Source organism: Diadema antillarum, unplaced genomic scaffold, assembly GCF_040938485.1.
Source record: "Diadema antillarum isolate AM-2024a unplaced genomic scaffold, OU_Dant_1.0 seq00002227_RagTag, whole genome shotgun sequence".
Taxonomy (NCBI): domain Eukaryota; kingdom Metazoa; phylum Echinodermata; class Echinoidea; order Diadematoida; family Diadematidae; genus Diadema; species Diadema antillarum.
In genome coordinates this window covers 416,903-431,660 of record NW_027272859.1, presented here as the reverse complement: position 1 = coordinate 431,660, position 14,758 = coordinate 416,903, and the positions used below count along the sequence as shown (strand labels likewise).

The 14,758-nt window shown below is 36.0% G+C and overlaps 1 protein-coding gene across 1 annotated transcript in view; it reads left to right on the top strand.

The window, feature by feature from the left end:
• Positions 1–918: 918 nt before the first annotated feature.
• LOC139714307 (uncharacterized) overlaps positions 919–14,758 on the top strand; it is a 40,915-nt gene continuing 27,075 nt past the window's right edge. The window contains exons 1-4 of the mRNA XM_071626022.1: positions 919–939; positions 2,069–2,308; positions 4,775–4,921; positions 6,108–6,218. Coding sequence (XP_071482123.1) covers positions 919–939; positions 2,069–2,308; positions 4,775–4,921; positions 6,108–6,218 — 519 coding nt within the window. The remainder of the gene's footprint in view (positions 940–2,068; positions 2,309–4,774; positions 4,922–6,107; positions 6,219–14,758) is intronic.

Below are 14,758 nucleotides of genomic sequence, written 5' to 3'. Positions count from 1 at the left end.
CCAAAAACCGAGTTGGCCAGACTCTCTTAATATACGGCACTGGTCCCCGCGAGCTGATCGCGCCGAGCATCTGTACAATCTGTGTATTTACACATAGGGAAATGGTTCTAGTTTCACTTGTACATTGCAGTTAATTATCCCCTTTATTGCGGATAATATATTTTGACAATGGTAGTTAATGGCAGAATGATACTGATCTAAACCTAACTAGTTCAATCTTGTGCTAAAGAAAAAAGACATTAATCCCTAGGTTAGTTAATTATGGTGCTGTTTGGCCTGGCTGACTGCAGAGATCTGTGTTGCTTGTATCCAGATTCGGAATAGTAGTAGGATTCAAGAGGAAATAAAGATAATGATAGGAATAATGATAATAGTAATGATGATGATAATGATAATTATAATAATCATGGTGATGATAATAATGATGATAATGGTGATAATAACAATAGTGAAGCCAATAAGAATAACATTGATAATGATGATAATGTCTTTTTTTTTAACCCAGGGAAGCCTCTACAGTGTTGACACCGCTCTACCCGAGGGACCTGCCATTAACATTTAATACTTCATAGCTTTGCTAAGTACCCATTCATAGGTCGAGAGGGAACATTGAGGGTAAAACATCATGTCCAAGGACGGATTTTCAGTGAAACTTGAGATCATAATTGAACGAAAGCCAGATTTAGATGAGCGCTCCATTGATTTGGTTCCAACCAATCAGAGCACGAGGATTTTGAATGAAATGTAAGTTATTACAAAGCCACGCCCAAGCGTTTTGTTATAAATCTTGTGAACTTGCCAATGCTTGCAGTGTCGTTTCATCAAGCAGCTGGACCGTGAGCAGAATTACAACCAACTCTTTCAACTGTCGACCTTGCAACTTTCTTCCACTGACGGCCTTTCAACTACGATTTCACCATGGAGAAATCAGGATCACAGGCAAGCTTCTAAACTGACTTCACGTCACAGAAATGATTTGATAGCATTATTCGTACTTGTTTTTATTTGTGTTTTTGAGAGTAGTTCTTTTTTTCTCCATTCTGCTAAAGTGAATAATGTATACGTATATATAGGTTTCCTTGGGTATTCCTGCCAATTGTTCAAGCATTCTCTTATAGTGGCTGTCCTTCCACGGCATGATTTCTTAGGTAATTATTTGCAAATTTTGTAATGCAATATATTTTGGTAATGGAATCAATGCTCACATCTATCTTTTGTCCTAAATTGAATCATGTATATACGTAGTCATTTATAGGTTATTGATGTTTTCTAGGATATTACTGAAAAGAATTGTGATTCATGTATTATATCATATTGACGAATACTTAACTTGTGTATCCCAGTTGGATGCGAGAATAAGTTATCATTTTCTTTAGAAAATTGTCCGTATAAACTTTTTTACAAAATTACCCAAATACAACAGCACTATATACTATTCAAGATGACAGCGATGAGGTGTTGACAGAGCTTATATATATATATATATATATATATATATATGTAGTGATATCCTTGGCAACGAGCATATTATCATGATATTATGATCGACGTTGATATTCTGCTTGCATCTAAAATCTTCGCACAGTTAAAGAGATAGCATAGTTTCGGTTGAGATTTGACATCAGGTTTCCTACTTCTGTTGCTGATAATTTTTCGAGATAATGAGAAAACTCTTACGAAATTAATGAGTTTACTTACGAGTTTACTATTGATGGAGTTTGGTTTGGAAATAGCTGAGATATTCAAAATAAATCGATCCCAATAGAAAGTGAGACTCAACTTTTGGGACTACTTTTTTTAAAGTCAGTTTTTGGATATCTAAGCCATTTTAAAAATAATTTTCATCTAGTAAGCTTTGATTTCCTTATAAAATTATATGCTATTTAATATTTCATTTCTAGTGGATTCTAAGTATCTCGCGGAAAGTTAAAAACTGAATCATCACGTAAACAAATACGATACCATCCCTTTAATAACTCCGGAGTTCACTTCTCTTCATTCAAACTTTAACACCCAAACACCTCAAAACTTACCCCATCCCCCCTCTCCCTTCCTTTGCCTACCTCAGTACGACAGCTCGTCGGCTCTGCCAGCGTACGCCAAGATGGGAGCAGATACGGTGCCACCTAGAGGCTCGCGTTTCGCCTTGTGGAGGATCCCCTGTACCGCTGTACTCATCACAGCTCTGCTTGTAGCCGGTGCCATCACAATCACTGCAATGGCTCACAAGGGGAGTGCTCACTGTCAGCAACCAACCAACAATAGTCGCCCTGCTGGGGCACGCGATCAAGTCCTGGATCATGATTCTGTGAGTACAAAGACACTATAGTTTATAACTTCCGTTTTGATTATGGTCATGGTGAAAAATGATCATAATATTTTTTCCCAAAAATTTCGTAGCATTAATTAAACCTTAGAATAATATTGTTTTGTGTTTTCCACTGTGGTTAGAAGGCCACATTTTGGAAACTCACATTATGCAGATAATCATATTTCACGGATGGCATGAAATTTTTTAAATGCAGATTACATTTACAAACGTTTGACGAAGACCAAGAAAGCGTAGACAAAATAGGTATAGATAGTGAGACTATTGGTTTTCTCTGAAATGAAATAAACATCTACATCTACAAATCTATTACGAACTTCGTTTTTACATGATCAAACTGCATTTCTTGGTTTATTTTTATGTCGTCATAACAAGTTTATTGAAGAAACAGTTTACCGATCTACACTCAGCATAAAAGAAATTAAATACTTTTTCCAGCACACAATAGTTTTCATAGAATATTTTGATTAAAATCATTGTGTTATATACCATATTAAAGATTATTTAATTGGCTATCAGACTGGTAGGAAATACAAAGGGAAATATTATGCATGAGTGAACACATTGATTTTTGTCCTTCAAGACACAAAAATAAAAATGGCAAAAATTGACATTTTGTTGTTCATTAGCAAACGCCCTTCAAGATAACAATGATAACAAAAAATGTTAATTAACATAATGAGAGACATGAATGAAATAGCAAAAATTGCGTCCCCTTGTATGTCTCTATGTCCTGAAGCATTAACAAAGTGGGAAACTTGGGGGAAAATTAGAGTTTTCTGTCAAATCAAACTTCAAATGAATAGGGAGAAAGCCGCAAAGGTGATAAAATGGACAGACTTTCTTTATTTCATTCTTTTGATTTAGGAATTTAAGAATTCATGAGACAAATTCAAGAACCAAATAACATTTTTTTTTATCAGTTCTTAATTTGAAATAACCAGTAATAACATTTGAAATTTCTTCCATTTTTGTTACTATTGCCTCTTTCATGCCATTTGCATTTGGATTTGACACAAGATTCTTAATTTTCTCTGTCATTTTTTTTCGCTTTTCTTTGTCTTTGCGGGCTACAAAGTTATCACAGAGATTATAGGATGATTTTTGAAACTCAATCTTTATTTTACTTGTATCTTGCTGTCGTTGTTACATGGGAGAGGACATACACATGAACGAAAACTTGTCCATTTTTGCAATTTTTACTTTTGTGCTTTGAAAGAAAAAACAAAACCGAATGTGTTCACTCATGCGTAGAGTTTGCCTTTTTTCATTGACCTACCAGGTTGATGGCCAATTGAATTATCTTTTACATGGTATATAAAATATTAATGTTCAGCCAAATTTTCTATGAGAAATATAAACTTGAATAAGCGTTCACTTTCTTTTTATTTTTCTGAGTGTATATTATTGATGTAGGACGGTTTCTTATACGTTAAAATTATCCCTCTCAGTCCTCTTATGTATAGCATCTTATCTGATAAACGTTTCACATAAACTGATTTTTGAAAAGAATCAGAATATTAGCTGAACCTTCTAATATAGTGCTCAAACACAAGTCGCTACGTCATGATAACAGACCAACCCTGTAGAGTCAAGGCTGTCTTTACAAACTGGGAGTTTATGGTCGTTTCTATAGAGAAGCTTTGTATAGTACCACCGATGCCAAACCATTGAAAAATCGACGGGAGATTCAGGCCCTGACAATCATCTTTAAATTGCTCCATAACCTCGCCCCTGATTCGCTGTCTTCCATGATTCAGTTTAGATCTCAATCTTCTTGCAATCTCCGAAATGAAAACACTATTGTTGTTCTTCCAAAAGCACGAACCAAGTTTCTAAGAAAAAGTAAATCATATTATCAAACGTTTCTCTGCTTTTTAATTGTCTCCCTATAACTCTTAGGACAATTAATGATATTAGATTATTTATAACAGAAATAAAGAAAAGATTTGTATAATTGCAATAATTTATATTCAACTTACATCCAGGTGTTAATTTTGTACACCTAAATATTTTCTCATAGAACATGTCTGTCAAATCATTTGACCCCCCCCCACCCCGTCTCGTTAAAAGCTCGTTTGCTATTTTAGAACGTCTACATCTGTTTGCATAGTGATAGTATGATTGTCCATTTTTCTAACCTTTATATATTTTTGTAAAATTATTTTCCTTAGTTCTCGTTTTGATAACTTTTGTTCATTGTATATACTTTTCATATATCACTTTTCATGTTATACTTTGTATACTTTTTTACTTTGTGACTTTTTCTTTTTAGTGTTCGTTTGCAATGATTATTTCACGTTCTTATTTGCATTTTCTTCATTGTATAATTTCTATGTTTTGTTATCATTTCAGCTGATTGCAAGCTTTTTACCGTGGTTAAATAAATAAACTCAAACTCAAACTCAAACTCATACTGACAATAACTGATCACGTGATTTGCAGACTGGGCACGTGGAGCTGAGGGGTAGAAACGGGGAGTCCGCCTCCGAAACCATGACCTACAACAGCGCCCTCAACACTATTCTCATCAACGCTCCTGGTAACTTCAGCGGCAGCTCGCCGGCCACGATCGCGATCGACTTCGATCGAGTGAGTTCGATTTCGGGTTGCTACCCCTATATTTGCATTGTTTATTTTTTTTTCATGATGTGCAATACCAACATGATAAGGTACATATTACATATGTGATACAAATGACAATACAATGGAATCGTCCACTCCAGGCGCTACTCGGTGGCGACTGTACGGTCTCCATTTTTCGTCTCATCTTTCGACTCATTTTTCTTTTATTCCTTATTCTTTGAGTCGACTTTTTCAAGATTATTTCGATTTTGTACAAATTGTGCATTGTGGAACTTTTTGGTTCGTTACGGCTATTTTTCTGTTGGATGTGTGGTGGATGTGTTGGGGATACGGCCTCGATCTAAGCGTGTTGTCTTCATTCTTGCTGTATTTGACGAATTGTTGAAATCAGAATTGTTTGGAAAAGAGCACACAGTCATGCACAAGGACAAAGGGCAATATTCAGTGAGTTGAATTATGCATTTTTGTCAATGTGTATTTGTCATCTTCGCAATATGTTTTTCACACTCTTGACGTTTCTATAAATTGAATGGAATGAAATATATGAGAGCTTTTAGACAACCATCCCAGGAAAACAAAACAAGTAGGCCTACATGGGAGGGGGATACTCCACAACTTCTGACCCACCTGTTGCATTTCCACCGGTCCTCCTCATAGGTTCATATAGTCGCGACTCTCGGCCCGAATTCACGAAGGTGGTACAATTAATGAAACCATGGTTTAAACCATGGACAAAAACCATGGAGCGCCAAGTGTCGCATCATTTCGTCCACGAAATGATAATTTCGTTAACGAGACGGTCATTTTGTCGACAAAATGACCAATTTCGTAACGAAATATTCCGTGCGACACTTGGTGCTCCATGGTTTTTGTCCATGGTTTAAACCATGGTTTCATTTGTACCACCTTCGTGAATTCGGGCCTTTAGGTGTAATAGCAATATCATCGATTTACCTTGAAAATTGCATGGTTTTTTTTATGTCATATGCAAGGACAGTTTTGTTCAATGATAAGTATGAAAGGTTTTCCCACCCCTGTTGATATTTCCAGTGAGACAAATCATCATGTTGCAGGAAAAAGGCTGCGAGTTCGTACTGTTGTTAGTGGGTTTTTTTTTCATGCGTTCTTATGAAGTCTCTATAAACTTTTTAACTAAATGTATCAAAATTGTTTCTATAAATCCTTCCGGCAGAATGTGGTGTTTATCAATATCCATGATCAGAATTCGTGCGCGGGTTTCGCCCTTGAAGACAAACTGGCACAGACGGCAAAGAACTTCACCAGGAACAAGGAACATAATCAGGTATCATTAAAAAGTGTATGTGTGCTATTGTGAATACTCGTGCACAGTCAGACCGCAACGCGGCTGTTAATGAGCTCAAATAAAAAAAAAAAATTATCGTACGCGCAGGTTTTTGCGCATGTCCTTATCGGCACCCGAGATTCTGCGAGATATTCAGAGACGAAGTGCATGGTCGACGAGATTCACTTAGGGACGACATTAAGATCTACTCTCCGTGACTAATTGACATGATTTGTAAATATTTGATATAAATCACACCTTTTAATGCTTACATCATGTAAAATGAACTTATGATACCATCATTCTTATCACTGCATCCTACTGACATTTTTAAAACGATCCTAAAACAGATTATGACAAGGCTTTCTATTTATTGATCACCCGACCCGTTCCAAGGTTGAATCACCTCATTACTGATATCCAACGTTGTGGAGATTCTTGTTATGATAGCACAGTAAGAACTGAATTGGTCCCTCGCTTAGAAAACTATAAAAATTGAAAGTCTCGTCGAGTAAAAATCGCGGTGTGGCAATTTGAGATACATGCATGATCATGCGCTCCCAGGGTATCATTAGTTAAATTACTCAGCGATGTATACAGTGGATTGATATGGAATAATTATTGTAATACACAATAGAGAGCCCCAAAGAACTATATGTGCAAAGTATGTGTTAGATCTTTTCTCATTGATTAATAATAAACTATTCAATAATGCAACAGTTACTGCATGCCGTCAATCCCTCGTTTGAGGCGAGACCCCACTTTAACGAAGCTGATGGGGTGCTATACCCCCTAACGATTCTTCGTTTGAGAGTTGGGAGTCGAAGTATTTGTCCATTGCAAATTAACTTTCTGCTCAGGCGTGACAAACCTGGAGGCCAAGCCAGGGTTTAATGACTACAGCAGCTGTCGTATTACGTAAGAGCATGATAAGGATATCTGCCTGTGGCAGACCATTCAAAGTGAACTCAATTTTCTCTATCCTTTCTAACGTTTTCAATTTTATATACTATTGAGAAATTCTATGGTCATCCATTTTACATTTCGAACGAAAAAAATTGACCCGTAAATAACGAAAATACAGGAATAAGAAGGAGCTACATAGCCCATGCCAAAACCAAAACAATCTCCTCCTCTCGCGGTGCCCCCCCCCCCCCCCCCCCCCCCCCCCCCTGTGGCGCTGTGGCGATGACTGATGCTTAGATTAGGCCAGGGTCAAGAAACAGGTGTTTTATATTTTTGGTTTGTAGACCAGCCAAACCTCAAAAAAGGCTCTAGATAAGGATTCGACGGCATTTTTTTGTTAATGCTCCGTTCTCATACTGAAAGTCTTGCAAAAATACTAAGGAATAGCGTACGGCCGGATGTCACGCGCATTTTTGCCGAAAATTGTCATTTTTAGCACAAAATTCAGAAGCATGTCAAAAATCACGATTTTTATTTTTTGCTTGCATTCAATTGATATTTGAAAGATCATGAGTTTCAATTGTCCCTTTTAATGAAATTGCAATGTAAATGTGTTTCCGCAGCATTTTAAAAAGTCATTTTGTACAGCCATATATGGGGCTCTCAAATGTTTGATTGTTGTTTTCTCGAAATGATATTCACAGATGAATTAACGTTCTGCAAAGTTTCTTTTTACAAGCTAATTAGATGATCTTCCAAAAGTAATTTAATGTTTTATAAAACTACAAATGCTTCTTTAATTGAACGTGTCAATATTATTTCTAGTTTTCTTGAAGAAATGTTTACTTTTAATCAAAACTCTGAACATGCAGGAACTCAGAAAATGCATTTTCGAGCATTTTCCAGTAGCCCCGCGCTGCTTGTGTGCGCGCGAATACTTAATACGTGTGCGTACGTCTACAGGTAAAGTCTCTAGCTCGCGCGAGAGCTGCATGTTTTGGTCGTTGAGTTGGAAACGTGGTGACTGAAAAAGGGACTATTTCCTTCGAATGTAAGTAAATTAGTAAATAAATATATAGTTCTTTATTGCACCGCATAAGGGAACTGTAATCTAGCAGTTAGATATACAACTTTGATCTGAGACTTGGTAAACATCACGGTTCAAGCGCCAGTAGAATCTAACGTAAGGCCGATGTGATTAGACTTATGATTGTATTTCGCATCGATCCCGTGGGCATGCCTACCAACCCCCGGGCCGCCACCCGACCGTGCCGGCGGTGCTTGCTAGTGGAACACCGATTAAATTCCGTAAGGCACGTCTTGACACGGTGCGAAAAGAGGCCTAACGTTACATTAGGTCTACGCCTAGATTTAGGTGTCTTGCTCGTTCGATCTAGGTTTCTAATCTATGGCCTCATCACATGCAGTTAGACTGAATCCTCGTCTAACGTTAGGTCTAATCTATGAACGGTTACACTCTCTCTAACTCAAGTGTTAGACATTCTAGCTAACGTTAGGGCAGGGTTCGATACTACACGTAGTGTTATGTACTGCTACGCCTGTTTATGCCAAATCAATTCAATCGGGCTAGGCCCTAATCACAATCAACTGAACAACTATTAAACGTTAGCACATTAGCAGTTGTAAACGTAGACAGTATACAGGCCCACTACTACTAACGTTAGATGTATTTGTAGGGCTAGAGCCAGGTCCAGGGCAAGGGGCTGTGCCTGTAGTCTATACAGAAGCCCAGGTGTAGATGTAGATGTAGATGTAACGTTAGATCTACTAACGTTTAGAGTCTAATCAAATACTAATACTAGACCTACAGTCTAGGGGGTCTGAAGTATAAATAGCTGGCGTCTAGAATTAAATGTAGGATCTAACCTTGGGTTTAGTCAAGATCTGGACCACTGTACTGTCTTCTACCTAATGTTAGAGGTTTCTTGTAACCTACTAACAAGTTAGATATCTAGGCAGTTTTGTTGTAAAGACCCAGCTAAGAGTAACCAGGCCTAGCTAGACCTACGTTTAGACATCTAGATGTTTTAGAATCTATGAATATATTATATATCTAGGCTAACTTTGATATAAAAATTAAGGTTTGATGTAACATTTCTATCTTGATGTAACATTATAATATCCTGACATTCGCTCTAATGTTAGCACTAATACTAGTCTCTAGAGCAGAGGTCTAATGTTGACTCCACTCTTTCTGGTCCTGTAGACGTCGGTTCTACATGGGTATAGAAAAAGGGTCTAGGATTTAGGCCTAGGTATTTTATATACATGTATAAAAGCGAGTTTACAACCAAGTGATCTTGCCATTCAAATATGCCCGAGAGAGGGAGAGAGAGGGGGGGGGGGGGGGAGAAAGTGTTCAGTCCTTGCTGCCAACCTCTCCTAATCTGTGAATCATTTACATGTACTCTTCTAGTTTACAAATAGATCTAGTCAAAAAGGAACTACCGGTATTTAGAAATGTCTTTACTCATAAGTACCAACTTCTTACTCATAAGTACCAACTTCTTACGTTAATATCTCATAGAATAAAGGTTCATTTGAAAAAAATGTAAATATTAAATTTTTAATGGATCGTTTATACCGACTCACTGAAACCTGAATATCTTTCTTCTTCTTTTTTGAAAATTCAAAAAGCTAGAAAAAAAAATCACATCTCAGTAAAAGAGATATATATCTATAGTTATAGTTGATTTGCATGGGGAATAAAGAAAATTATGTCAATGCAAAGATGCCTTTATACAAAACAATCAAATTTCAAATTATTATTTTTTTTTGTTCACTGTTAGCTTATAATGCTCTGCTTTAACAATGAAAAAAAAAAACAATTATTTGAGTCATGTTGATTTCTGTTTTCAGCTAGATGTACCAACAAGTGGACAGACTGGGTCTTGTCTTCAAACTTCGCCAGAGAGAGAGAGAGACATATCCTGACTTGCCAAAATCCAATTGTAAAGTTTGAGATCTTTCTACCTGCAACAAGGTGCAGAACAACCTGAAGGTAAGAAACGGTAAATGTCTGAAATACATTATAGCGGTCTAATTTCAAATATCTTTGATATACTAAGTTACTAAGTGCTTGATTATCAAATGTATCAGTTAAGTGCCCAGTTGAAAATAATGCCAAAATTAAATACATTGAGTATTAAATATTCCTATTCCATTTGAATAAGTTGCAACAAGCATGTTTTCACTTTGACAGTTGCAGTACAATACAATGTACAAGTACTTTAGTCTCAAATCAATTTATTTTCCATTATTATTATGTTGCGTTAAGTATGATGTAAGGGTAATACATGTATGCTGTGATGTATTGTTCTTTATTTTTATCAAGGTGTCAGCAACAAATGGACATGCTCAGTTTGAGATCACATCCACTAGAGTGAGGGGAAGATAGAAAGATGTCTTGACTGCGATGTAAATGCCCTTTCCAGCTCACAAGTAAGTGTCAACGATTTGAAATTAGGAATATTATCTCATGAATACAAACCGATTTATGCAAGGAAATCATATCCTAATCCACATACAAATGAGAGCATGATACAATCAAATATTTGTGTACAGGAATTACAGGTGTCAAGATGACTTCCATCCTATATAATTCATTTTCAGTAAGATATGACTTTAGAGCATCAAAGATGATAATAACAATGACATGATTAATGTATTACCTGTAATACAAATTAATGTTCACAGTGACCTGAAGATACAAAATTTCATACTAAGGGATTCATCAGATCGTGATGATTGATTCTAATTCATGATGAATGTGTTTGTTTTTTGTTGCAGTATAAGTATCCTGTTTCACTCATAAAAATGATAACTTCTTTAAGTTTTTGTTAATCATATTTTCGACCAGAATTGGCACAAAGTGGACAAAATGGACCCTGCAAACCACAGCTAACTACGGACAAGAGAGAAAAAGAAAGAGACAGATGTCCTGACTACCAACTTCTAATTTGTGCATCCTGCACTCTATTTCGAAAGGAAATACGGGAGGTAAGCAATAATGCATGTAAAATGTAAACCCCAAATAGGTTGGGATATTTTGTCAAGCCGTTGACATCTTGACCAAATTTTTGACTGTCTATCGTTCATTGGGCAGAAAATAAATGCATTTTGTGCTAAATGAATGCAGTACTGTACATGCATGTAGTCAATCACTCCAACAACAAAGATTCACATGAATTAGTGCCGATTTATTTTTTTTTTAGCCTCTGTCAAAGATGGTTGATGGAGTCTTTATGTTGTTGCAGTCATCCATTCACACCGTGGCACATCTGTCCTATTCTCATCTTGCAGTAACTTAACGTGTACTCAGCAGATCATCTTCAAATTTGGTTTTATACAGAAGAGATGATTACCTGGGCCTTGTAGCATTTTAGTTTCTGTTGTGATTTTGCTGCTGATTGTAAATTACAGGTAAACCCTGATTTCTATTGACTGTAGAACATTGCTACCATGGTATTGCATTTACCTTCGGATGGCAAAGTAACCATAACCTCTAAGCAATTTGACTTTGATTAGTTATGAGGGTATTGATGTGAAAGGTCACAGGGTTAATATATGCACGAAAGTTTTGAATGTATCCAGTTGCAGTATCAGGCAAGCACTACCTTGAAATTTTTCTGAATGGAATAAAAAGCTTAATGGAAAGAATTGAATATTTGGATCATGAAAGTTTCCTACATTTTATGTTATTGTGTACTCACGGTTAAATTTCTACAATTAGGATCTACTGTATAAAATATACTTTACTGTTTTTAAGGAAACACTACATATAGAGGAAATCAAGTAACCGTATATCTTTAGCGTGTATGTCACTGTGTCTTCACCAAAGATTAAAATGCCCATGTCATTTTCCTCATCAAGTAAAGACAGATACACCATTCTTTTCTCTCTCTCTCTCTCTCTCTCTCTCCAGAAACAACCCTGCCAGGCTATCCAGTCCGCATCCAGATTCCGTAGGAAGGATGTCATTAGAACCTGAACTTACATGTGGAATTCATCCATCTAAACTTCTCAAATGTAATCACAATGTGCTTTCAGGACTATTATAGAATTTGAATACAGCTGTATGTATATATATATATATATATATATATATATATGAAAGACATGTGTATAGATTGGGAATTTCCACGAATCCAGATTAAATGATAAAACGGGCAGGAAAGTGTTTTTTTTAGCAGTTTATCACGAACATCTTTGGTAGAATAGTGTGATTAGGTGTGTCTTCAGAATCCCCTTTTCATTTCTAAGAAACCCTGTCCATACTCTTCACTTTCAACTCTAATAACTTTTGAAATGATGGTGCTACTGCTTTGAAAGTTAGCATTAATTATGGACAGAATGTGTTAATGAGGCATATTTAATTTCAGTTTAATCTGATAATACCTTCAATGTTGTTACTCTGGTGGTTTACTTCCTGTTTTTTTGTCCCATTCATCGCACAGCCAGCACGGTTTGGTAAAGATTAAGCGCTTGAATAGACACTGTACTTCAGAGCCTCTTTTCTCAGTTCGCACTTTTCCTGAGTTTGTGCTTTCTTTCCAATATTTAGATAGGTTAGGAGAGTCCATTTGATTTGAGTTATACATCATTTTAAAGCTTAAAGTCTGCTCTTTTAGAATATGGTCTTAACTAAAAATTCATGTCTCTTCTTTTCTAATCTTTTTGTTCTTTTTTTCTTTAGTGATGAAGTAAAACAAGGTCTGATATCAAAATGTGCACAACACTACTTGGCAAACAGAATTTACAATATGATTTGATATAGATCTACTTCCAATTTTGATTGCAGCATTAAAGGGATGAGGGATGGTCTACTTTTGGTTGAGATGGGGGCTGAGATGGAGATTTTGTAAAATAATGAGAGCCCTGTTATGAAATATTAAAGAGTAAACAATACCAAAGAGGAATTCCAAATTTATTTGTTAAAAATTGGTTTTGAAAAGGCTGAGATGTACAAAAACAAAGAGGTCCTAATAAAAGGTGGCACCCACTTTTAATCATTATCATTGTGTCACTTTTTTAAAAATTTCACGGCCATTTCAAGACCAACAACTTTAAACAAACAAACTTCAAATTACTCTAAGAATTTGATGCTCTTTCATATTACATAAGTTGTTTCTTTTTGCTTGCAAAAAGTTAAAGTCTGAATCTCCATCTCAACCAAAACTATACCATGCCTTTGAGACTCAGTTACAAGCCGCAAACTAGTACTTCATGGAAATTGATCCTGTTAATTCCTTTGAAGCCCAAACGCCAACATTTTAATCCTGTCAGATTGGAATGTCTTTTGTTTTTGTCTTTATAGGGGGGGGGTCAACAAAAGGGAAGTGAACTTTGCCTTTCTTCATCAGATGGAGGAAAATATATGACATGTTGGTCAGAAAAAAAAAAGAAAACTGAGCGTTGAAATGCTTAAAAAGAGAAAACTTCACAAAGGAACAGTTGGTGAATCTGAAGGGAAATAGCACAGAGCATGTTTTTTCTAGTTTAAGATATGAAAGACATAAGTAGAAGGTTCCAATCCAAACACCAAGTACAAGAAGTAGTGAAAAGAATATGACCTGGTCAAGATGTATGTTTTGCCTGTTTTTTTTTTCGCATGTGCCATAATTGTCATGATGTTGGTAATAAACGTACTGTAATATATGTTAGCTATTCAGGGCCCCAGCCATTCTGGTACTTGGAATAAGGGAAAGTATTAGAGGGAAGCATTACCCATGCATTTTTGGAGAGGTGATTTCTTTTTTTCTTCACTGAGAGACGAATACTCAGTACAGATATCTTATCGCACTGGTCTGCAGAACACAAAAATAATATCAGATTAAAAGTATAATTTTAAAAATTTGGCAGTCACCATTCTAGTTTAGTTGTACAGTGACTAAAGTTCAATGCAACAGCGTATGCACAGTCATAATTAGCTAGGATATGTAACCACAAATTGTGAAAAAAAGATAGAGATATTGAAATATTGCCTAAAGAGAAAATTTTGTTTTTCTAACTGGTGTAACGTTTGTGATGGTGGACACATAGAATATGTCACAATAAAAAAATTGAGTTTATCAATGCAGTTAATGTAGTCAGCGCAATTTGTATCGTTGATTTTCAAAGTCTTTGGATGTATGTCACAGAGATTTGTTCATGATAAACTTTTTTCACTGAGGACTCATTCTTTTTTAATGCTTTTAATCATTTAAGAAGATTGCTTTCAGATGGAATTTTTGTTTTTGTTTTTAGATGTCCACAAATCGAGACTGAGGTTCTTTACCTTTCAAAACGAAATACTGTTGAAGACAAATAATCATTTGTATTTTGCAGGATTCAAGCATGTTCTTACTGTGTATGGTATTTTTATCAGCATTTTGGTAACCAGCAATATAGATGTCAAGTGCTGCTATTCTAGTAAATGTACGCTAATGGCAAATCATTATCTAAAAAAGAGAAATTGCCTCGTTTACTGTTTACTGTATTTCATCGTGTGTTGATATAGTCCGTGAACGCTGTTTGAGACGGTGGTTGCGGGCGTGTGCACATTGTGTCGTACATTTTGTTGGTTGACTGGGAATTTAGAGTGTTGGTGATAACTGAAATGATTTTTTTTCACA